The sequence below is a fragment of the Dreissena polymorpha genome, chromosome 4, assembly GCF_020536995.1.
Source record: "Dreissena polymorpha isolate Duluth1 chromosome 4, UMN_Dpol_1.0, whole genome shotgun sequence".
Classification (NCBI taxonomy): Eukaryota; Metazoa; Mollusca; class Bivalvia; order Myida; family Dreissenidae; genus Dreissena; species Dreissena polymorpha.
The window spans coordinates 68,987,955-69,014,873 of NC_068358.1; the positions used below are offsets into that span (position 1 = coordinate 68,987,955).

The 26,919-nt window shown below is 37.1% G+C and overlaps 1 protein-coding gene across 2 annotated transcripts in view; it reads left to right on the top strand.

The window, feature by feature from the left end:
• LOC127879520 (ceramide transfer protein-like) overlaps positions 1-26,919 on the top strand; it is a 55,354-nt gene that overhangs the window by 8,866 nt on the left and 19,569 nt on the right. Inside the window, exons 2-9 of one of the 2 annotated variants that reach the window (XM_052426414.1) lie at positions 7,232-7,456; positions 11,100-11,232; positions 16,679-16,777; positions 17,745-17,899; positions 20,441-20,545; positions 24,292-24,378; positions 24,697-24,771; positions 26,206-26,373. In XM_052426414.1, coding sequence (XP_052282374.1) covers positions 7,232-7,456; positions 11,100-11,232; positions 16,679-16,777; positions 17,745-17,899; positions 20,441-20,545; positions 24,292-24,378; positions 24,697-24,771; positions 26,206-26,373 — 1,047 coding nt within the window. The remainder of the gene's footprint in view (positions 1-7,231; positions 7,457-11,099; positions 11,233-16,678; positions 16,778-17,744; positions 17,900-20,440; positions 20,546-24,291; positions 24,379-24,696; positions 24,772-26,205; positions 26,374-26,919) is intronic. The other variant, XM_052426415.1, reaches the window with a different exon arrangement.

Genomic DNA, 26,919 nt, shown 5'->3' on the forward strand with positions numbered 1-26,919 from the left:
TTGTGTTAATGTCGAGTTTTATTCCTTCATCGATCCTGGGCGATCCCGGCTCTTAGTTTAAAACATATTTTTATCGAGAAAACATGTCAGTTCGAGGAAACCAATCAAAAAATGTATCTAGCGGAATTCCGTTTAAAAATAGGTACTGACGTGTTTTACCAGGAAAACCGCCAGGGATTTTCTATATTGTCGGCCTCTTCATGATTGCAAGCAGGGGGTTCCAAATCAATTTCGAGTTACGATCTGTTTGTTGTCTCCGACTTCACTCTGGGATTTAATTGTCATCTGATCATAGTGTATTAAGATTTTTGCATCTTTGAAAAGCTTATTTAAAACGCAGTTTATTGATATAGAACACATAATCCTGCCCAAAATACACACGACCGGTATGGCATGTTCCTGGGACATTGGCTAGCCCGGACCTAGGTACAGGCAGTGAATGTCGTTCGGACGTGCCTTAGTGTTAAGCCCTGATTTACCCCCATGCTTTGAAAATAGGGGGTATTTACCCCCATGGGTCAAAAATTATCTATAACGCTGTGTACTGTGTAAATCTTTGACGACTGTTCGGCATCGTTATCAGGGATGGAAATTAGTGGTTGCCCATGAGCCCGGGGGAAATAGATTTTTTCCTGAGCAACTAAATTTCAAAAGTTGGTAGTTTTTTGTTTTTTTTTCAACCTACTTTTTTTTAAGCTTGAAACAATTCAGTGCAATAAAAATTGGTGACTGTGGATCAATAATGAGTTTAAAAATATTCATTATTAAGGCATTGGAAATGATTCAAGTCAAGCTCATAATAATACATAATGCATTGAAAGTGTGTCATGTCAGCAATGTTATTTAAGTATCTATTATTGTATATAAAGAATAATATTAGATACACATGGCACGACATGTACACATTTCTGGGCTTGTAACTCTTTAGCTGGGCAACCAAAATACTAAAGATGGTTGCCTGTGTGGGCAACCAATTGTAAAAAGTTTGTTTCCATTCCTGGTTATCGACTTAATGCTAAATCAAATATCACGATGTGCAAAAGATTGGTGTACTGTGACCTAACTGATAGCTACACTTTTTGTCGACATTTCAACAGTTTCCAATGTGGTGGATAGAGCCTACAAAACAATAACAAAGTAAATAATGCACAATTTTTTCTTGCTTTAATGGTAAAATTTGCATGAGCTTGTGCTTAAGACAGGTAAATGTTGATAAGTTTTTGCAGTTTCAGTGTTCCATAGCTTTTGCAGTGGTGATACAATAGACAGCACATTGCAACTCTCAGCAACCCTTTGGGTTATAAAGCTGAGAGTTTAATAATTGCAACTAATTCCTCATTATGGGATGGCTTCTTACTTTAGTTTCTTGAGTGTCAGCTGTTCTCTTCTCTAGTCTGTTAGTGTAAAGCGCACTGTTATTTTGATACTGTAATAAGGAGTACACAGACTTAGGTTTTTATTTTACCATTATGGGAATGAGGCTGGGTCCCTTTTTGATTGTGAAAAATCACAGCGTTTTGACTAAAATTGGGATATTTGTGTTATTGTTTTGGTCCCATTTGGGAAAAATACTTTGTTTCATTGGGTAGTGTGCTTTCCACAGGCTATTTAACAGTCCCTCGCCGGGGCGCTTGAATTTCCAAATCAGAGAAATCAGAGTCCGCGGGGCTTTTGAAATTTACTGATAAGGTGTATTTTTAGCTGGGCTGTTTTCTGAGAAAACCCAAGGTATTGTCATAGCCAGCTCGTCCACGTCGTGTTTAAATCTTAACATTGGCTCTAAATAAAAAATCAAAGGGCTTCCACCTACAACTTTGAAACTTCATATGTAGCAGCACCTTGATGAGTTCTACACGCCACACCCATTTATGGGCCACTAGGTCAAAGGTCAAGGTCACTGACCTGTAATATAAAAAAAATATCTTCTGACAAGCTTTCATTTATTTTTCCCCCCTTCAAAGAAGAGGGGGTATATTGCTTTGCTCATGTCGGTCGGTCTGTCGGTCGGTCCGTCCACCAGGTGGTTGTCAGACGATAACTCAAGAACGCTTAGGCCTAGGATCATGAAACTTCATAGGTACATTGATCATGACTCACAGATGACCCCTATTGATTTTGAGGTCACTAGGTCAAAGATCAAGGTCACTGTGACCCGAAATAGTAAAATGGTTTCCGGATGATAATGCAAGAACGCTTATGCCTAGGATCATGAAACTTCATAGGTAGATTGATCATGACTAGCAGATGACCCCATATTGATTTTCAGGTCACTAGGTCAAAGGTCAAGGTCACGGTGACCCGAAATAGTAAAATGGTTTCCGGATAATAATTCAAGAACCCTTATGCCTGAGGATCATGAAACTTGAGAGGTAGATTGATCATGACTAGCAGATGACCCCTATTGATTTTCAGGTCACTAGGTCAAAGGTCAAGGTCACAGTGACCCGAAATAGTAAAATGGTTTCCTGATGATAACTCGGGAAAGCTTATGGCTAGGATCATGAAACTTCATAGGTACATTGATCATGACTCGCAGATGACCCCTATTGATTTTCAGGTCACTAGGCCAAAGGTCAATGTCACAGTGACAAAAAACATATTTACAAAATGGCTGTCACTACAACTTAGAGCCCATATGGGGGGCATGCATGTTTTACAAACAGCCCTTGTTTAAAACTGCACCAGCAGCTGAGCATTGGCACCTGCTATGCGGTGCTCTTGTTTCAGGATCTGCAACTAGTCATTCTTATGATCAAAGCGATATTGACATCGCGAAATATATTTTGAGACTTATTTACAATCCTCTGTCAATTTCATGTATCTCTTTACTCAACTTAAGCCCCCCTAAAGGCGGAGCTCGGGTACTACTGAAATGTAGCCTGGGTGCTCTTAAGTATACTTAAATGTACCCAGGGTAAGGAAAATATACCAACACGCACCCGGCCAATTTAGACTGTGCCCAAGTTGTATTCCCGCCAAAAATCCAAATTTCGTGAAACGCACTACAAAATACAAAATAGAATTCTCTTCGAAAAAAAAACAAAAATTAACATCCTTTTTGTAGTATGAGTTTTGATTATGAAGAGTTGATTGTACACAATTTTGACATAAATACAGGGCTTAACACTAGCTTTTTTTTCAACTAGCCCATTCGGGCTAGTAAATGCAGAACCTACTAGCCCTGACCAATCTTTCATGTGCCCCGACCAAAGTATTATCAAAACCTTTATATTTATCATTTAACTTGTATTTTCTTGTGCGTGGAGATGCGCAATTATGATTCAATCATTCTTATTAGCTTGCCTTACTAATGCTAATGAATTCAATATTCATCTATTTAAGACATCTATTTGTAATCTTCACGCCATTTCCAGAGAAATTTCCTTGTTTTTTTTCCCTCATACTTTCTCTTACTTTCCTCCTTTTCTTTTCTTATTCGAGGAAACCCCATCCCCACCCGTAAAGCCAAACTTAAACAACGACATGAACGTTAAAACCTTTTTACATAGATTGCAGCGGTTGTCGTCTGACAACAAATGGTAAGTGAATCTTAGGTGTCGCAAAATAACAAATACCGTGTTAAAGTAGTCGTAACAATTGTACAAGGTTTCTACTAAAAGCCGGGATCGACCATTAATATTAGTTTTGCTAATTGAATTGCATAAAAAAGATTGTCAAAACACTTCTAATCGATCAATCAAATTAAAATTATTTAAAATTGATAAATAAATAATAATTTTATATTAACTTTGTGTTAATGTCGAGTTTTATACCTTCATCGATCCCCGACAATCCTGGGCGATCCCGGCTTTTAGTTTAAAACGTATTTTTATCTAGAAAACACATCACTTGGAGGAAACCAATCAAAACCGTATCTATCGGAATTCCGTTTAAAAATAGGTACTGACGTGTTTTACCATGAAAACCGCCGGGGATTTTCTGAATTGTCTGCATTTTTTTGATTGCCATCAGGGGGTTCCAAATCTATTTCGAGTTACGATCTGTTTGTAGTCTCCGACTTCACTCTGGGATTTAATTGTCATCTGATCATACTGTATTAAGATTTTTGCATCTTTCAAAAACTTATTTAAAACGCAGTTTATTGATATAGAACACATAATCCCACCCAAAATACACACAACCGGTCGGGCATGTTACTGGGACATTGGCTAGCCCGGACCTAGGTACAGGCAGTGAATGTCGTTCAGACGTGCCTTAGTGTTAAGCCCTGAAATATGACCATAATTATTTGAGGAAAAAGCCGACAACGACCAATTTAGCGTAAGAATTCCCTGGTACGTTTTTGTATAATTACCGTACCCGGGGTACATTCAAGTATACTTCAGAGTCCCCGGGGTACTTTTAAGTAGTACCCGAGCCGACAATGACCAATGGAGCGTAAGTATGCTGTAATTGATAGAGTCTGGTTGATCAGATGCATTGTGGAATCGATCGTCATCGAGTCGGGATTGTGAGCATCTATGCATGATTGAAATGGTTGAAAACAATTAAACAAATGTCTTTATCCATAACTGAAGATTTTTTCTTGAAGTGTCATAACGCACCAAATAAGGCAATAAACAAAAGTAAAAAAATAGCAAAATAACGTAAAGAGGGGGCTACTCTCCCCCCCCACCAACGACCCCGGGGCGTCTAATAAAAATCCTGTGGAAAGCACTGATTGGGAATATACTTTATACCGGCCCAGGCCTTTCCAATATGAAAAAAAACATTATTTTTTCCCAAATCAATTGAATTTTCTGGCTAAAAAATTCCCAATTCTGAAATTTGATTTCTTCACAAAATGGCTTGGAAAAGACCTGCAGCCCTGAATTTCAACTTAAAACACACTTTTTAGCTCGACTATTAATTACTTTTATGTATGAAATATATATAGTGGAGCTATCCTACTCACCCCAGCGTTCCCGTAAGCGTAAGCTTGCAAATGTTAAAGTTTGCGTACTACCCCAAATATTTCCTATGTCCTTTGACATATTGCTTTTATTTTTTGCATACTTCTTAACCAACATGACCCCAATCTATAAACAAGAGCAGACAACTGTATCAAGCATTTTGACAGAATTATGGCCCCTTTTATACTTAGAGTATGCATATTATTGATAAATCTATCTTAAAGTTTGCATACCACCTCAAATATTTTCTATGTCCTTTGACATATTGCTTTCATATTTTGCATACTTCTTTACCAACATGATCGCAATCTATAAACAAGAGCAAACAACTGTATCAAGCATTTTTACAGAATTATGGCCCATTTTATACTTAGAATACGCATATTATTGATAAATCTATGTTAAAGTTTGCGTACCACCTCAAATATTTTCTATGGCCCCTTTTATACTTAGGTAATTGAACATTTTGCTTAAATTGCCATAACTTCTTTATTTATGATCACATTTGATTGATACTTTGACAAAACAACACTTACCTGACATACCACAATGCACTCCACCCAAACCATCCCCAATTCCCCCCCCCCCCCCCCAAAAAAAAAAAAAAAAAAAAAAAAAGACCACCCACCCACATTATACCCCCCCCCCCCCCCTCTCCAAGCACTCGAATAGTCGAGCGCGCTGTCCTCTGACAGCTCTTGTTGTTGTCTCAGAATGTCATTTATGAATTATAACTGAGGTCTAATGTATATTTCTTCTTGAATGTTTTGAGCTTTATGAGTAACTACGTTTATTATGTTCCTCTCAAGTCTTTTGTTATTTTCATAAAGATGTTACATCACAAATGTTTTATAAATATATTGCCATGCAGTGCTCCAGCTAGTACCTGGTATTTGAAAAGGGCAGGGTGGGGGTGTAAAAAGGGCACTTTTGAGCATACAGCTGTATGGACCTGGATGTTTCCTGTTGCATTTTATAAAATAATATTTGTAATAAAGCATTGTTTCCTTTATTATGCCCCTACCTTCGAAGAAGAGGGGTGTATTGTTTTGCTTGATGTTGGTCGGTCTGTCGGTATACTAGTTCGTTTCCGAACAATAACTCGTCAATGATTTGATATGGCTTTATACTTCACATGTGCATTTGCCTTAACTCTTTCAGTGCTAGAACCGAATTTTGAAGGCCTTTACAAACAGCTTGGATCCAGATGTCATGAGACGCCACAGAACGTGGCGTCTCATCAGGATCCAAACTGTTTTCTATTCTGAAAGTATTCTTTGAAAAAAAACGAAGAAAATGCTAATTTTAGAAATTTTGCAGACGACATTTTAGCAGATGACAAATTTCCCAGCATGCAAAGGGTTAAATAGTAAATTACCACTATTGAAATTGGGGTCACTAGGTAAAAGGTCAAGGTCACTGTCAGCAAAAAAAAAGAGTATTAAAACCGTTTCCGATCCATAACTGGTGAATGAATTGACTGATAGGCTTGATAGTTCACATGTACATTGGCCTTGGCCAGTAGATGAACCCTATTGAAATTGGGGACAATTACTCAAAGGTCACTGTCACAATAAGTGGGAACATTGTTTTCGATCATTGACTGGTCAACAAATTGCCCAATTGGCTTTATTCTTCACATGTGCATTGTCCTTGGACAGTAGATGACATGTATTGAAATTGGGGTCACTAGGTGAAAGGTCAAGGTCACTGTCACAATAAGTGCGAAAATTGTTTCCGGTCAATAACTCGTCAACCAATCGACCCTTTGGCTTGATACTTCCCATGTGCATTGGCCTTGGACAGTAGATGACCAATATCGAAATCGTGGTCAATAGGTCAAAGGTGAAGGTCACTGTCACAATTGGCTTGATACATCAGATGTACAATAAGTAATAAATAAAAAAGACACTGTAACAAGAAATAAACAAATTTTAACTATATATCATTCACAATGATCTTAAAATAAATTACACTCGAATGTATGTAGAAAATAATTGCATTAATTAAAAAAAAAATAAGTTAAAAAAATTCTGGTACATAACTTACAGAATATGCTTTTGAAATATTGAAATTTAATTAGCCAATATTGAAAAGTTGTTATTAAGCTGCATTTTTTACACTGGTTCTGCGTTTATTGGTCATCTTTAGCTATTGGTCCTCAACCAAAATGGTCCGACCCTTGTCATAGACCCAAGTAAGCTGTATTTATAGGACCAACAGGTCTGTTTACAAAAAAAAAGTTCCTTTAGAAAAGTTTATCATTAGCCCTTAATTGTGTGACAAAAGACCTATTATGCATTTATATATATTTTTAGCCTCACCAGTTTGATGAGTGCCGGTTTGATGTGGCTGTTAATGATTCTGTGTGGTACCTTCGTGCTGAGACCGAGGAGGAACGCCAGATCTGGATTGATTCCATTGACAATCATCGGCAAACTGAGTCTGGCTATGGTAGCGAGAACAATCTTCGGCGACATGGCTCCCTACTTTCACTCACCTCTGGAACCAGCATGTCCACAGCATCTGCATCCTCCTTCAAGGTTAGTCAATCTTTCTAACTTTCTGGATATATTCTCCTGGCGTGGTATTGTAAGAATTTATGCAAAGATTTGTTGATGTCTTCAAAAAATCTAGAAATTAATCATACAGTTCCATTAAAGTAACAAGAATTGGATGATAAGAAGCATACAGGGTGGCATTATTAGAAAACACCCACCAAGTGGTGGACATACATGTGTATTATGAAAAGATTTGGCAGAATATGGCTAATCAAATTGTTTGTAAGATAAATTTTAACATTTTACCTGTTTTACTGATCATCATGGCAGTCAGGAACAAGTCTGGTATGGTGAGTTGGTGACCACCAAACAAAGTCACATGCATCCAGTGTTAAATCATACCAAGTCAGCTACATGTAAATATATGCATACAGAATATTTGCAGATGTTACGCAAAATTTGATTTGCTGACTCAGTCGTTCTCTGGAGCTTAAATTATCTCCCCTTTTGTTTAATGAAATGAAAAAGCATTTGGCAGGCATTTTCAATAAGAAGAGGCCAATTGCATTTACAAAATCAAAAAAATATGATGTTTAAAAAATAAACGTTAAATGGTCATTTTGTTGTTTGAAATAGTGTATTGGAGTATGTTGCCAAGTATTTCCATCATGAAGCTATTGGTTATTGAGATATCGCTGTTGACAAAAAAAGCCGTTCAGTCTGGCATGTAAGGTTTATTTGTCGGGATATGCTTAACTTTAAATTGAAATAGAACCAACATATTATCAAATAAGACGAATAATACATGGATCCTGCGATAACTTTAAAAATTTTAAATATTTTTTCATGAAACTTGGAACATGGATAGATGGCAATATGGACATTATGCACGTCATTTCATTTTGTTCCTACATTTTGTATGTCAAAAATTGTGGTTGCTATGGCAACAAATAGACTAGAAATAGTGCTGAAAATGGTGTTTTTTCTGGATCCTGCGATAACTTTAAAAGTTCTTAATATTTTTTCATGAGACATGGATAGATGGCAATATGGACATTATGCACGTCATTTCATTTTGTTCCTACGTCAAAAATTGTGGTTGCTATGGCAAGCCGCAACAAATAGACTAGAAATAGTGCTGAAAATGGTGTTTTTTTCTGGATCCTGCGAGAACTTTAAAAGTTCTTAATATTTTGTCATGAAACTTGGAACATGGATAGATGGCAATATGGACATTATGCACGTCATTTCATTTTGTTCGTACGTCAAAAATTGTGGTTGCTATGGCAACAAATAGACTAGATATAGTGCTGAAAATGGTGTTTTTTCTGGATCCTGCGATAACTTTAAAATTTCTTAATATTTTGTCATGAAACTTGTAATATGGATAGATGGTAATATGGACATTGTGCAAGTCATTTCATTTTGTTCCTACGTCAAAAATTGTGGTTGCTATGGCAACAAATAGACTAGAAATAGTGCTGAAAATGGTGTTTTGTCTGGATCCTGCGATAACTTTAAAATTTCTTAATATTTTTTAATGAAACTTGGAACATGGATAGATGGCAATATGGACATTATGCACGTCATTTCATTTTGTTTGTACGTCAAAAATTGTGGTTGCTATGGCAACAAATAGACTAGAAATAGGGCTGAAAATGGTGTTTTTTCTGGATCCTGCGATAACTTTAAAAGTTCTTAATATTTTTTCATGAAACTTGGAACATGGATAGATGGCAATATGGACATTATGCACGTCATTTCATTTTGTTCCTACGTCAAAAATTGTGGTTGCTATGGCAACAAATAGACTAGAAATAGTGCTGAAAATGGTGTTTTTTCTGGATCCTGCGATAACTTTAAAAGTTCTTAATATTTTTTCATGAAACTTGGAACATGGATAGATGGCAATATGGACATTATGCACGTCATTTCATTTTGTTCCTACGTCAAAAATTGTGGTTGCTATGGCAACAAATAGACTAGAAATAGTGCTGAAAATGGTGTTTTTTTCTGGATCCTGCGATAACTTTAAAAGTTCTTAATATTTTTTAATGAAACTTGGAACATAGATTGATGGCAATATGGACATTATGCACGTCATTTCATTTTGTTTGTACGTCAAAAATTGTGGTTGCTATGGCAACAAATAGACTAGAAATAGTGCTGAAAATGGTGTTTTTTTTGGATCCTGCGATAACTTTAAAAGTTCTTAATATTTTTTCATGACACTTGCAACATGGATAGATGGCAATATGGACATTATGCACGTCATTTCATTTTGTTCCTACGTCAAAAATTATGGTTGCTATGGAAACAAATATAAAAAAATCTGACAATGCTGAAATTTCTGACAATGGTGGAGCCGGTAGGGGACTTTAATTGCTTGGCAATAGTCTTGTAAAAATGCATACCTTAAAATCATTGCTGCTTTACTTTTGTTGAAGCTGCACACTTGTATTGATTCAATACAACTGTAAACTTTCTTAATTAACTTAAATAAACTGATGTTTCATATCATCTTTAATCCTTGAAACTTTCCATAATATAAACTTTAAACTTTAAAAAAAAACACTGATGTTAACTCCCATCTTTGTAACTGTCAAACATATAAACAAAATCAATAACACAAATGATTCGGCACTAATTGGCTCTTGCTTTCTTGGTTGGAACAAGTTTGCGATCGACTGATATTTTTGCGCAACAATCGCGGACGTCTTCGACCTCTCTTAGACATTTTTATTTCGCATAATAATATAAACTGAAAGTACAGACGCTTTACAAATACATGCACAATGAGCGAGGGATTAAGTCAGATTGAAAACAGATGTATGTCGTCGTAAATAATTTGGTCAGACAATTAGAATAACTTTTTTCCTGCTCCGTCAACCTGGTGCTTGCTGAATGAAAGAGTCACCGTGTTACAATAATAATTCCAAAGAGAAACTACCGAAAATGAGCAAATCATTTTCGATCGAAGCTATCGTATCTCCCGCATCAAATTTGACGAATTTGCATGAAAGTCAATTTGGTTGCGTTTTCAATACGCATGATATTGTATTTCTTGCGTTTTTAAACATTTTAATAGGGTGAAAGACGCAGATACGCAGCATATCTGGGGCACTGGTCATGCAGGAGTACTTTAGGCACATTGTTAACAGTATTACACAAATGTAGTTATATCAGGTGACAGACAGAAAATGTACATTATACACTCATAGAGAAAGTAAAATCTGGCAAAATGTGATTGTCTTGATACAGTGCTTGTTTTGTTAAGACATGGTTAATGCATGAAGTTCATAATGAACAATACTATTTCTAGTATTAGCTTTGTTACATGTAGATAGTCAAGTCTTTGGTAACAGAGGTTTAATTCGAGTCACCCTCTGAGAAAACAGGACTTAATGCATGTGCGTACAGTATAGTCCTAAGTACATGTATTGTCGGGGACAACTCTTCCACTCAAACAGAATTTTCTGTTTGAAGACAGTATCATCTCAAGGAAAATCCAGTCTAGGCGGAGTCATCTCTGATTAGTCTGTGCAAACTGCACAGGCTAATCTTGGACAACACTTCATGCACATGCATTCAGCCCCTTTTCCCAGAGCATGGCTCATTTATAATAGAAGCTGTTGTTGTGTATTGGTATGGAATGTTGTGCAAGCCTTGTGTGTTTTCTGTACAGCGGGGGCGTGGCCTGCATGAGAAGCTGATGGAGATGGAAACATTCAGAGACATCCTGTGTCGACAGATTGAGACCCTGCAGAGCTACTTTGACAGCTGTGCTTCTGCTGTCTCCCATGGCAGTCTCAATGACTGTGAGTCATGTTACTCATCCATTACATGTATGAGATTTATTGAAAGTTTAAAATAACTTTTATATTGATAATCTTTTTCCTTCTTATCCCCTGCCATAGGCGGAGGGATATTGTTTTCGCGTTGTCTGTCTGTCTTTCCGTCTGTCCGGCTTTCTTGTGTCCGGAGCCATATCTTGGAAGTGCTTTGGAGGATTTCATTGAAACTTGATATGAATATATATGAATAAGAGGATGATGCACGCCAAATGGCATTGTACACCATCTGTTGATTAAGGAGTTATGGCCCTTTGTATCTTGAAAAAATGCTTTTTTGTGTCCGGAGCCATATCTTGGAAGTGATTTGGCGGATTTCATTGAAACTTGGTATGAGTATATATATGGATAAGAGGATGATGCACGCCAAAAGGCATTGTACACCATGAGATAATAATGGAGTTGTGGCCCTTTGTATCTTGTAAAAATGCTTTTTGTGTGTGTCCGGAGCCATATCTTGGAAGTGCATTGATGGATTTCATTGAAACTTGGTTTGAGTATATAAATGGGAAAGAGGATGATGTTGGCGTTGTCCATCCGTCCAGAATTATTTGTGTCCAGAAGTATTTTGGCATGGGATATCAATTCAACAAATTTGCTTGTTTAAATGTGATTTTCAGATTTTTATTTTGGCATTCTTAGAGTTAAGGTGAACTTTTCATGTTTTGGTAAATTTACATAATTGAAAAAAAAGTTTTAGATTTGCAAATTTTTGTTGAAGTTATGATATTTGTAACAGTAATACTGATCATTTACTTTGCTCTAAAATATCCATTATATGCATCCTTTAACGATTTAAAAACCTGAAAATTATAAAGCGAATTGATTGAACAATTTGGAGAGTGTTGTTATTGTTAAATTTTGTGTCAATACGAGGATTTCTGATACAGAGTATAAAATACACCTCTCATTATATGAGCACGAATGGTCAAGTGGTATAAGTGCTAACCTTGTACTCCAAGGGTCAGTGGTTTGAGTCCAGTTGAGGATTACCTTTTATTTATGTCCCCCAGTCTATACTGGGGACATATTGTTTTTTGCCCTGTCTGTTTGTTGGTTTGTTTGCGTCAAACTTTAACATTGGCCATAACTTTTGCAATATTGAAGATAGCAACTTGATATTTGGCATGCATGTGTATCTCATGGAGCTTCACATTTTGAGTGGTGAAAGGTCAAGGTCATCTTATAAGGTCAAAGTCAAATATATGGGGGGACATAGTGTTTCACAAACACATCATGTTTTCTTTAATGTTATTCTTTTTTTCAATGGAGATTTTTAGTTCCAATGTTTACATTTATCAATTAAAACCAATTTTTAATGACAAACTTCAATTTATGCCAAAATCTGTTAGAAGGTCCCTTGAATTTCTTTATGCAATAAGTATATACTTAATTAGATTTTTCTCCAAATATGGTGGACAAAGTCCCATTAATAGTCGATATTTTTAGCTCACCTGATTGCTCAGGTGATCTTTTGTGACCGGTCTTTGTCCGTCGTCCGCCCGTCGTCCGTCCGTCCACATTTGTTGGTAAACACTCTAGAGGCCACATTTATTGTCTGATCTTCATGAAACTTGATCAAAAGCTTTGTCCCAATGAAATCTCAGTCGAGTTCGAAACTGGGTCGTGCCGGGTCAAAAACTAGGTCACTAGGTCGAAAAAACTTGTAAACACTGTACAAGTCACATTTCATGCCCAATCTCCATGTAACTTTGTCAAAATGTTTGTCTTAATGATATGTTGGTTGAGTTCAAAAGTGGTTCCGGTCCGTTGAAAAACATGGCCCCCAGTGGGGGGGGGGCATTTTTCCTTATTTGGCTATAGAGAAACCTTGTAAACACTCTAGAAGTCACAAATGTTATCCAATCATCATGAAATGTTGGTCAAAACATTGGTTTTATTGATATTTCGGACAATTTCGAAAATGGTCCAGATCTGTGAAAAAACATGGCCGCCAGTGGGCTGGGCATTTATCTCTCTCTCTCTCTCTCTACGGAAGAGAAGAAGCAAGGAGCCAGAGAGAGAGAAGAGAGAGAGGGAGAGAGTAGAGAGAGCGAGAGAGAGAGTATGAGGCAGTATTCTGTCAAGAAAAAAAGGAAAAAGAGATAGGAGAGCTAGAGGAGAGCGCGAGAGAGAGAGCAGCTAGAGATCGAGAGAGCGCTATCGAGAGAGAGACGAGAGAGAGAGAGAGATCTCTCTCTCTCTACTCTCTCTGATCCTCTCTCTCTCCTCTCTCTATCTCTCTCTGCTCTCTCTCTCTCCTCTCTCTCTCTCTCTCTCTCTCTCTTCTCTCTCTCTCTCTCTCTCTCTCTCTCTCTCTCTCTACTATATATATATATATATAAATATTATATATATATAGTGAAAACATGTGTACTAGAAGTCACATGTGGCCCAATTTTCCTGAAATTTGGTCAGAACATTTGTTTCCTTGATATGAGAGTTGAGTTCGAAAACTGGATGGTCAGTTGAATAACATGGCTGCCAAGGGGGGGGGGGGGGCAGTTTTCCCTTATTTGGCTATAGAGAAACCTTTGTAAACACTCTAAGAAGTCACCAATTTTTGCCCAATCATCATAAAAGTTGGTCAAAACATTGGTTTTATTGATATGTCGGACAAGTTCAAAAATGGTCCAGATTGGTGAAAAAACATGGCCGCCAGTGGGCGGGGCATTTTTCTCTATATGTATATAGTAAAAATATGTGAACACTCTAGAAGTCACATTTTTGGCCCAATTTTCATAAAACTTGGTCAGATCATTTGTTTTCTTGATATGAGAGTTGAGTTCGAAAATGGTTCAGGTCAGTTGAATAACACGGCTGCCAAGGGGGGGGGGCAGTTTTCCTTATTTGGCTATAGAGAAACCTTGTAAACACTCTAGAAGTCACAATTTTTGCCCAATCGTAATTAAACTTGGTCAAAACATTGGTTTTATTTATATCTCGGACGAGTTCGAAAATGGTCCAGATCGGTGAAAAAACATAGCTGCCAGTGGGCGGGGCATTTTTCTCTATATGTATATAGTGAAAACATGTGAACACTCTAGAAGTCACATTTTTGGCCCAATTTTCATGAAATTTGGTCAAAAAATTTGTTTCCTTGATATGAGAGTTGAGTTTGTAAATGGTTCCGGTCAGTTGAATAACATGGCTGCAAGGGGGGGGGGGGGCAGTTTTCTCATATTTACAAATGTATATAGTAAAAAAAGCTTGTAAACACTCTAGAAGTCACATGTTTTGCCCAATCATCATGAAGCTTGGGAAAAAGATTGGTTTTATGTATATCACATAATTAATGCCATAATTATTGCCTTTAGATTTTCCAAATTTTCATTATATTATACAAAATCCTTGTAAACACTCTAGAGATCACACGTTTGTTTAAGATTTTATGAATCTTGGTCATAATATTTATTTTTGTAAGCAAAGTTTGATGTTTGGTTAGGGGGGTCAACTCAAAATATAGGTCACAAGGTCAAATCTTACAGAAACAAAATCACTCCATATGCCAGAGTTTTGGTTTAATAATGATGAAACTTAACCAGGATGTTTGTCTGGACAATACCTAGGTCAAGTTTGACGTTTGGTAAAGATTGAATGAACCGACTCCTCTCAGGTGAGCAAACTAGGGCCATCTTTGCCATCTTGTATGAATGTAGTGCTCTCTCTTGACTGATTGAATCTTAAACAAAATACAATATTTTATTTCTAATTTCCTATGGTAAAGATGTGAATATCAGTGTAAAATGTGGAGAAAAAAGTTTGGTAGTCAAAATGACCTTAAGTTAAAAAAGTATGTGCTTTGAATTTTTTTAAAAAAGAAGACATGATAAGAATGATATCAGATTTAAAACAAAACAAATCTGTCATTTTTTCAATCTTTTTTAACAGAAAGACCAAATTGTACTGATTGAACACAAAATGCATTACATGTTGTAGCAGATTTCACAAGCCACTGTGTTATATTAAAGACTCTAGCAAGCAAAGGGTAGTCAAAAACCTTGCTCTGCTCTTATTTTGAATTGAGTTTACAAACTGTTCCTTAATTGGTCATTATTAAAATAAAGTTAAACGATAATTTATATTACCAAATGAAACTAAAAGGCGACAACCATTTGATTTATTTGACATTGCTTTTTATGCTCCCAGTAGGGTGGCATATAGCAGTTGAACTGTCAGTCTGTCTGTCTGTCTGTCTGTCTGTCTGTCTGTCTGTCTGTCTGTCTGTCTGTCTGTCTGTCTGTCTGTCTGTCTGTCTGTCTGTCTGTCTGTCTGTCTGTCTGTCTGTCTGTCTGTCTGTCTGTCTGTCCGAAAACTTTAACATTGGCCATAACTGTTGCAATATGGAAGATAGCAACTTGATATTTAGCATGCATGTGTATCTCATGAAGCTGCACATTTTGAGTGGTGAAAGGTCAAGGTCATCATTCAAGGTCAAAAGTAAAAAAAATACAATCCAAGGGAAGTAATAAGCTTTAAAAGGGAGATAATTTCTAAACTTGCCAAATGATATATTGCAATTTTATTTCAAAGCGGCGCATTGGGGGGCATTGTGTTTCTGATAAACACATCTCTTGTTTCAATCATATTTTGTCGTAAGCACATTAAGCTTCATACAAATATGACCTATACATTCTCACCTCTGTAGGTTGTATAAAACCCAGAAGAACAAGCCCCTGTCATCTTGGCCATCATGTTTGTCAAATTCTGTTCTAACATGATAAATATTTTATCCACTTGTTGAAATATTAATTTATGAATTTAAATCAATTTTTACTGAAACCAGCAGAACCCTCTGTGACTGTCATGTTAGATTTGTTTGTTGAAAATCAATAATAAAAAATGTTAATTACATTGGATTGAAGTAGTTTTTAGCTCGGCTGTTTTCGGAGAAAACCCGAGGTATTGTCATAGCCAGCTCGTTGTGTCGTGTCCGCCGTCCGCATCGTGCTAAAACCTGAAACATTTTGTTAAGGTTTTGAACATTGGCTCTAAAATCAAAGTGCTTCCACCTTCAACTTTGAAACTTCATATGTAGTCCCACCTTGATGAGTTCTACACACCACACTCATATTTAAGTCACTAGGTCAAAGGTCACTGTGACCTCTAAAAAAAAAAAAATCTGACAAGCTTCATTTCTTCAAAAATGCACCCGCAGCTGAGCGTGGCAACCGTTATGCGGTGCTTTTGTTTAATAATGCATTTATTACCATTAAGCATATTTGTAGTAACCAAATTAATATATCTTTTGACTTTACCTATAATACTATAGTAACATTTCAGACAGTACTTCACTGTCCTGTATACTCTTTATAGTATTCACTGTCCTGTATTCTCTTTATAGTATTCACTGTCTTGTATTTCTTTGTAATAAGTTGTCATGTAATGCACTGTTCAATGTTCTGTATTTCAGTGACCGAGGATGATATTGGTGACCCAGACGACCTGGAGGGTGTTGACAATCAGGGTCACATGGGCATGCACTTTCCAAAACACTCCTCTAAAGACCTCGGTAGGCAGCCAAACTACTCATCATTGATAGTTTGCTTTGTGACACAATATGGCTGTGTGTGCATCACATCCTTCGTTACTTCAACATCGTTTTAGCTGTGAACTTGAAAATGTTGTGGAGGATAGGTGTGCTTGAGGAAAAACATGTCAGTCTTCATTCTGAACCTAATTATTGACGTTTCAGTAAAGAAACTGTTTCACATATAATGTTTGTCATCGGTTGTCAACAATTTACTTAAAACAGCGTCCCTTTTTTAACCATTTGGCAGATTTTGATGAAATTTCAGATAAAAGATTCTTGGGTGACCATCTAAAGGAAGTTGTTCAAATGACTCTGGTCCAATGCATATGTAAAAAACGCAAATGCTTACAATCTGTTTTTTAATTGTCTGAAACACCATTGCTGAGAGGTTAGGTACAACCCATCAGAAAGTGACATCGGGATGATTAGGGAGGGGGTATTTCTGTATCATGGACATGTTGCATTTTTGTAAAATAGAAAAAAGTACAGAATTGCAACAATAACTCGTGTTACTATACTTACTAAGAAAAATGTCCATTGGACTAAGGAACCAGTGCTTTACTAGTTACATGGCTTCTTACTAGCCTTTTTTGGATTCAGTTTCAGTAAATAAAATATTGAACAAGAACTTATTGCTTAACAAACTAATGTTACCACATTCTATTTTTTCCCCAGCTTTACCATTATAACTGGACTGAGCCAAGGAGCCCAAGCTGTATTATTTTCATGACATTTTCTAGTTTTTGATCATGACATCATTCAAGATCACTAAACAGAATGAGTTTATTAACTAAATAGGAACCACTATGTTCCTACAATTGAAAAATGCACAGTCTTAATGAGACTGGATTAGTAGCTGAAAAATGAATATTTCTGTACTTGGAAAGATAAAGTGTTTTGCATGCATGGTCTGGCAGCATGTTGATGTAGGTTTGTTTCTCTACAGCGTCCATCTTGCAGCAGCATGGCTCTCATGCGGTGGACTTCAAGGGTGAGTCGTTCACATTTAAGGCCACCACTGCAGGCATCATTGCCACCATGTCCCATTGTATGGAGCTCATGACACAGAGGGAGGAGGCCTGGAAAAAGAAGCTTGACAAGGTAAGTCAAAGAGATGCATGGTTTGCATATATATGGGATTTGCTGTGGGAAGACTGGTCTTAAAACATGTGCGTAATGTCATCCCAGACTAGTCTGTGTAGGCTGCTTTAATGGTATTTTTTATGTCCCCCACTATAGTAGTGGGGGACATATTGTTTTCGCCCTGTCTGTTGGTTGGTTGGTCTGTTGGTTGGTTGGTCTGTTGGTTGGTTTGCGCCAACTTTAACATTTTGCAATAACTTTTGCTATATTGATGATAGCAACTTCATATTTGGCATGCATGTGTATCTCATGAAGCTGCACATTTTGAGTGGTGAAAGGTCAAGGTCATCCTTCAAGGTCATAGGTCAAATATGTGGCCAAATTCGCTCATTGTATGAATACTTTTGCAATATTGAAGATAGCAACTTGATATTTGGCATGCATGTGTGTCTCATGGAGCTTCACATTTTGAGTGGTGAAAGGTCAAGGTCATCCTTCAAGGTCAGAGGTCAAATATATGTGGCCCAAATCGCTTATTTTATAAATACTTTTGCAATATTGAAGATAGCAACTTAATATTTGGCATGCATGTGTATCTCATGGAGCTGCACATTTTGAGTGGTGAAAGGTCAAGGTCATCCTTCAAGGTCAGAGGTCAAATATATGTGGCCCAAATCACTTATTTTATGAATACTTTTGCAATATTGAAGATAGCAACTTGATATTTGGCGTGCATGTGTATCTCATGGAGCTGCATATTTTGAGTGGTGAAAGGTCCAGGTCATCCTTCAATGTCAAATATATGGGTAAAAATTGCTCATGTAATGTCACTTCTGCAATATTGAAGCTAGCAATTTTATATTTGAAATGCGTGTGTATCTCAAGGAGCTGCACATTTTGAGTGGTGAAAGGTCAAGGTCATCCTTCAAGGTCAAACGTCATATAGGGGGACATTGTGTTTCACAAACACATCTTGTTCTTTGAAGGAAGTCTCTCTGGTTAGCAAATATCAAGTTAAGGTGGATAATGTCTTCCCTGTTTAGCAGGTCAGGACTGCACAGGCTAATCTGGGAAGACACTTGACGCACTTGCAATAAGCCCCTTTTCCCCCATCTCGACATATGTAAGCTTTGTAGTAAGTGCTATTGATGCTAGACGAAATGGTCCATTTAGGTGAACCATGCATTTTTACCTTCTGATTTAGTCCAAAATAAGTTTAATGTCAAGCTCAAAGTGAGTTCAGGTCATGTAGGTGTTTTTCAGAGTGTTCAAAGCTATCATCCACGCAAGTATCCAAGCTTTGTAGCAAGCAGAAATGATGTTAGACGAAATACAACAGCATGGGTTTACCAAGAATTACAACCTTCTGAATAATTTCAAAAGTAGGACATGTCTCATAAAAATCAAAATCATAAAAATATTGAATGTATATTAATTCAATATTTAAAGATTATATTCAGAGCTCCAGAGAGTTTCTAGGGCAATTCTGATTTTGCTCCATGATTTAAATTACGCTGTTTAATTTTCGAAAGATCAGGGGTATATTGTTTTTGGCCTGTCTGTCCGTCATTCATTCATTGTGTGTGTCCCAAAACTTTAACCAAAACTTTAACCTTCATTAAAGTTGGGTCATAAATATTGAATATTAAATATTGAAGATAGCAACTTGATATTTTGGCATGCATGTGTATTTCATGAAGCTGCACATTTGGAGTGGTGAAAGGTCAAGGTCATCCTTCAAGGTCAAAAGTAATAAAAAAAAATCAAGGGAAGTAATTAGCTTTAAAAGGGAGATAATTTCTAAACCTGCCAAATGATATATTGAAATTTTATTACAAAGCGGCGCAATAGGGGGCATTGTGTTGTTTTTTTAACAAACACATCTCTTGTTTACAAGTTATACTTTCATGCATGTTATTATATGAACACTCGCATCACACCCACCTGACTTGACGTTATTTTGACCTTGACTGTTACCTAATTTATGAAGACTTTCATATGCTCCATGGAATCAATACTGGCAACACTTCTACTGGTTGCATCCGCATTTTTTTAATGCAAAAAATTGTCTAAATTGTTTCAGATGTTTAAGATGCAATGATACAAACATGTTGATTGGTACAATTATCGGGGGGGGGGGGGGGGGGGGGAAAGTTCACTGTCAAATTAATGCCATTATTTAGTCTAGATGCTCTCAAATGGGGTAAGTCAGTTAGAACATCCATAACTTTAAATTGCGTGCACAATTGTTGTAAATGGATTTAATGCAGCACAGAACAAGCTTTTTCTTTTGGAAAATGAACAACAGTCAAGGTCATACTTAGTATTCAAAATGCAGCTCCTTATTGTTAAAATATCTCTGCACTATTACTTCAAAAATCACTTGGCACAAAATGTTTACATTTTTGGTCAAAGGCTACATGTATCATCTGTTTTGAAAGCAGTAAATGGTGGTTATTATTAACTTCAACAAAAGCCCATATTCAATGATTACTGACTTGACATTTTTACATTTGAGCAAATATGTGTGATTGTCATGCCATGTATGTGTATGAACAGGAGTGTGAGCGGCGTAAGAAGTATGAGGAGGCCTATAGGAGCCTGCTGGAGCAGCACAACAAGCAGCAGCAGAACGCCTCACGACTCCAGGGACCAGACTTTGAGGTAAACAATAAGCCTATTGTTGCAGATGACAGCAGGTTGGGAAATGAAAGCATCTATAATGTTACATCATCACTTTTATGCTTGTTTAAACACAAACAAAATCAATCAAAATCTCACTTCACAATACTGATAGTTCTGCTTAATATTTCTAAAACTAATTGAAAATACTTGGATACTTTATATGCAGATCACATTAAGAGAGGGTAGTAAATTGTTAAGCAATGGCTAAAGTGAAATTTGTGAACTTTCTAAAAGTCTCTTATTTGTATCCTAATCTAAATGAAACTTATCAGTAACATTTGTTCTAATGATAGCTCAATTGATTTCAAAGTAGTTTAAGTCTTTTGAAAACAGGGCCCCTCAGGTCATAGTTACTTTGTATGGTTATAATTCAAAGTGGCCATCTAGTTTGCTCACTTTCATTTTTAAAAAATCAGAACATTTGTTTTAATAACATAGCGTCAAAAACAAGTCTGCCGCCTGGATACATTTAGTTCTCAAACATTTTGAAACCTGCTCATAGGAGTGCCCGTACTGTTTGGTTGCATACATGGTTTACACATGTTTTACAGGAGGGCCCATACTCAGTGGTCACTGTATGTTCTGTACACATGGTTTACACATGTTTTCCAGGAGGGCCCACACTGTGTAGTAGCTTTATGTTCTGTATTATTGTTTATGTTCTGTGTACATGGTTTACAGGGCCCACACTATGTAGTAGCTTTATTTTCTTATCACATGGTTTACACATGTTTTCCAGGAGGTGCCACACTATGTAGTAGCTTTATTTTCTTATCACAAAAGTCATGGTTTACACATGTTTTCCAGGAGGGCCCACACTATGTGGTCGCTGTATGTTCTTATCACATTGTTTACACATGTTTTCCAGGAGGGCCCACACTATGTAGTAGCTTTATGTTCTGTATTATTGTCCCGTACTGGTGAAACCGGAGGGGACTTAAGGTTCGGCTCTGTCTGTCAGTCACACTTTTCAGGATCCTGTGCTAACTTTTTAAGTTCTTCATATTTTTTCATGAAATTTGAAACATGGATAGATGGCAATATGGAGATTATGCATGTCATTTCATTGTGTTCCTACGCCAAGAATTCTGGTTGCTATGGCTACAAATATATTTAAAAAAAATACTAAAAAATACTGACAATTGTGGAGTTTCAATGGTAGGGGACCATATTGCTTGGCAATCTCTTGTTATACAAGGTTTACACATGTTTTACAGGAGGGCCCACACTATAAAGTAGATTTATGTTCTGTATACAAGGTTTACACATGTTTTACAGGAGGGCCCACACTATGAAGTAGCTTTATGTTCTGTATACATTGTTTACACATGTTTAACAGGAGGGCCCAAACTATGAAGTAGCTTTATGTTCTGTATACATGGCTTACACATGTTATACAGGAGGGCCCACACTATGAAGTAGCTTTATGTTCTGTATACATGGCTTACATATGTTTTACAGGAGGGCCCACACTATGAAGTAGATTTATGTTCTGTATACAAGGTTTACACATGTTTTACAGGAGGGCCCACACTATGAAGTAGCTTTATGTTATGTATACATGGCTTACACATGTTTTACAGGAGGGCCCACACTATGTAGTAGCTTTATGTTCAGTATACATTGTTTACACACGTTTGACAGGAGGGCCCACACTATGTAGTAGCTTTATGTTCTGTATACATGGCTTACACATGTTTAACAGGAGGGCCCATACTATGAAGTAGATTTATATTCTGTATACATGGCTTACACATGTTTTACAGGAGGGCCCACACTATGTAGTAGCTTTATGTTCAGTATACATTGTTTACACATGTTTTACAGGAGGGCCCACACTTTGTAGTAGCTTTATGTTCTGTATACATGGTTTACACATGTTTTACAGGAGGGCCCACACTATGAAGTAGCTTTATGTTCTGTATACATGGCTTACACATGTTTTACAGGAGGGCCCACACTATGAAGTAGCTTTATGTTTTGTATACATTGTTAACCAGGTTTTCCGAAGGAAAAAACTGGTTATTAGATTGGCGAATGCGGGCGGGCTGGCTGGCTGGCTGGCGGGCGGCGGAACTAGCTTGTCCGGGCCATAACTTTGTCGTTCATTGTGAGATTTTAAAATCATTTGGCACATTTGTTAACCATCATTAGACGGTGTGTCGGGCGAAACAATTACGTCAATATCTCCAAGGTCAAGGTCACACTTTGAGTTCAAAGGTAAAAAAAAGCCATAAATGAGCTTGTCTGGGCTATAACTATGTCATTCATTATGAGATTTTAAAATCATTTGGCACATTTGTTCACCATCATGGGACGTTGTGTCGCACGAAAGAATCATGTCAATATCTCCAATGTCAAGGTCGCCACGACTAAAAATAGATTTATTTTAAAACAAACTTACAAAGGGGGTTAATTTTGTTTGTTCATTTCAAAAGTTCAGTTTGAGTTGTTTCCCTTTATCAGATTTTTTTTCACAATGAAAACCTGGTTTTGTGACAATTTTGTCCCTTGTTTACACATGTTTTACAGGAGGGCCCACACTATGAAGTAGCTTTATGTTCTGTATACATGGCTTACACATGTTTTACAGGAGGGCCCACACTATGTAGTAGCTTTATGTTCAGTATACATTGTTTACACATGTTTTACAGGAGGGCCCACACTTTGTAGTAGCTTTATGTTCTGTATACATGGTTTACACATGTTTTACAGGAGGGCCCACACTATGAAGTAGCTTTATGTTCTGTATACATGGCTTACACATGTTTTACAGGAGGGCCCACACTATGAAGTAGCTTTATGTTTTGTATACATTGTTAACCAGGTTTTCCGAAGGAAAAAACTGGTTATTAGATTGGCGAATGCGGGCGGGCTGGCTGGCTGGCTGGCGGGCAGCGGAACTAGCTTGTCCGGGCCATAACTTTGTCGTTCATTGTGAGATTTTAAAATCATTTGGCACATTTGTTAACCATCATTAGACGGTGTGTCGGGTGAAACAATTACGTCAATATCTCCAAGGTCAAGGTCACACTTTGAGTTCAAAGGTAAAAAAAAGCCATAAATGAGCTTGTCTGGGCTATAACTATGTCATTCATTATGAGATTTTTAAATCATTTGGCACATTTGTTCATCATCATGGGACGTTGTGTCGCACGAAAGAATCATGTCAATATCTCCAATGTCAAGGTCGCCACGACTAAAAATAGATATATTTTAAAACAAACTTACAAAGGGGGTTAATTTTGTTTGTTCATTTCAAAAGTTCAGTTTGAGTTGTCTCCCTTTATCAGATTTTTTTTCACAATGAAAACCTGGTTTTGTGACAATTTTGTCCCTTGTTTACACATGTTTTACAGGAGGGCCCACACTATGAAGTAGCTTTATGTTCTGTATACATGGCTTACACATGTTTTACAGGAGGGCCCACACTATGAAGTAGCTTTATGTTCTGTATACATTGTTTACACATGTTTTACAGGAGGGCCCACACTATGAAGTAGCTTTATGTTCTGTATACATGGCTTACACATGTTTTACAGGAGGGCCCACACTATGATGTAGCTTTATGTTCTGTATACATTGTTTACACATGTTTTACAGGAGGGCCCACACTATGTAGTAGCTTTATGTTCTGTATACATGGCTTACACATGTTTTACAGGAGGGCCCACACTATGAAGTAGCTTTATGTTCTGTATACATTGCTTACATATGTTTTACAGGAGGGCCCACACTCTGTGATCAAGGAGGATGAATTCTTTGATGCCATTGATGCATCCCTTGACAAACTGGAAAAGGAGGAGGAAGATGTAATGTATCTTCAATGTTATTGCAGGGAACAATCATCACTTACTATTGTTATTGGATTTTGTATTGCAGTAGTGTTTTGCCTTTACTTAATAAAATTTACATTCTCTTTAGTGTTATAAACAAAACATTTGACTATTTTCATAAATATTTGTATTGTTTCCAATATGTTATTTTTGGTATTGGTAACATTACCACAAGTTTTGTGAGATAATTTTCGATAAAAAAGGCCAGGAATAAAGAATACATTTCTGATAATGTTCATCTATAATTAACTGTCTTTATTTATTAGGAAAACTGTGCATGTGTGTTTGTTTCAGAAGCGTCAGGGAAAAGTGACGTCCAGACCTCCTGCTAAAATCTCACTCTCTCCTGACAATAGGTTCTACGAGGAGGTATGTTACGGTCTGGTGTACAGTAGCATTGTACATTTAAAATACGTTTGTGCAGGTATGCTGAGATCGCCCTGTTGGTTGATTGATCAGTCGTTTGGTCTGTCACACTGCAGGCGTGAGAATTGTCCACGGGTTTGTGAAATTCCTCTGATCTTTGTGTGTTCAAGATAGATATTAATTCAAGGAGAATTTGTGTTCGCCTGAGCTTCAATCATTTTTTTTGTTCTATGTATCAAACATTATTTAATTGGTCACTTTCCTTAAGAAGAAGACTAGTGTGGGTTTATATGAATTTCTTACCTGATAATGTTACTGGAATTTAGTTATTCATATATATTTACAAATATGTTGTTTATTATACCCCCACAAAGAAGTTTAGGGGGGTATATAGGAGTGAGCTTGTCTGTCGGTCGGTCTGTCTGTCGGTCCGTATTAAGTGTCCGCTCTCTAATTCAAGAAGTTTTAATCCGATCTTCACCAAACTTGGTCAGAAGTTGTATCTAGATAATATCTAGGCCAAGTTCGAACATGGGCCTTGCCGGGTCAAAAACTAGGGTCACTTAGTGCGTTTTAAACATTCAGCATGTTGTCCGCTCTCTCTAATTCAAGTAGTTTTCATCAGAGCTTCACCAAACTTGGTCAGAAGTTGTATCTAGATGATGTCTAGGCCAAGTTCGAACATGGGTCATGGCAGGTCAAAAACTAGGTCAGGGGGTCACTTAGTGCGTTTTAAACATGAGCAAGGTGTCCGCTCTCTCATTCAAGTAGTTTTCATCCGATCTTCACCAAATTTGGTCAGAAGTTGCATCTAGATGATGTCTAGGTCAAGTTCGAATATGGGTCATGCCGGGTAAAAACTAGGTCACTGGGCTACGTTTTACACATTCAGCATGGTGTCTGCTCTTTTATTCAAGATGTTTTCATCCGAGCTTCGCCACACTTGGTCAGAAGTTGTATCTTGATGATGTGTAGGTCAAGTTCGAACATGGGCCATGCAGGGTAAAAAACCAGGTCACGGGGTCACTTAGTGCATTTTAAACATTAAGCATGGTGTCCGCTGTTGTTTTTTTTTAAGACAACATGCAAAATATTCTGTGTCAATGTGGCATGTGGGGGTATTCGTCACGTCTGTGACAAGGCTCTATTTATATTTAAAAGTACAAGACGTAAATTGTATGTATGTTCTAATTGTTTAATTATGCAAATTTTGGATACTTCAATTATTGTACATATGTACTTAGTGTCATGATCTAGTAGGTCAGTTTTCTGCTAAATGGTAGATCTACAGCCGGTTACAAAGGAAATGAATTCAAAATTTAAGTATATATAAAATTTAATAGAAACATTACTGTTTTTTGTTAGTTTTTTTTCTTGACAAAATGACAATGAATGTTGTAGTTTGTATACAATTTGATCGGTGTATTTTATATTCAGATCAACCGTGTAGTGAACACACACATACAGCAGATGTATGAGACAACTACAGATGGCAAGGATGTGTGGGAGTGCATAGCAGAGGAGGGGGAGCTGAAGGTGTTCAAGCGAAATCTGGAAGTGGACGGCATTGTCCTGGACCCCCTCAAGGCTGTACACACAGTCACTGTAAGAGCTACTCTCATATGCACACCCTCTCGTCCTAGCCTTTCTCTAAAAGCTAGTCAAGACCCATCATTCTCACAAGCATGCCAGCAAAAGTTTAAACCGAGATTTTTCTATTTTATTACACCCCTTCAGTGGATAAAATTCCACTTGTCGGTTCGTATTGATGAGTCAAATCTTGAAAGGACGATTGAATTTCCCAAAAGCTCTTGACCTACAGGATGATTGAAAATTGTCTGTTGTTAAAACATTTATTTTCTGACTATTCAGACTCTTTTTCATTGAATTTAACACACATATTTGTTCCAAATGTAGAACTCAAATCAACCCAAAGTTGTCTTTGCAAATTTCATGCAGAAGGTGTGAGACTGTGTCCTGAGTAGATATTTGTTTTTAGCTCACCTGATTGCTAACGTGAGCTTTTCTGACCAGTCTTTGTCTGTCGTATGTCCGTCCGTTCGTAAACATTTGCCCGTAAACACTCTAGAGGCCACATTCCTTGTCCCATCTTCATGAAACTTGGTCAAAAGCTTTGCCCGAATAAAATCT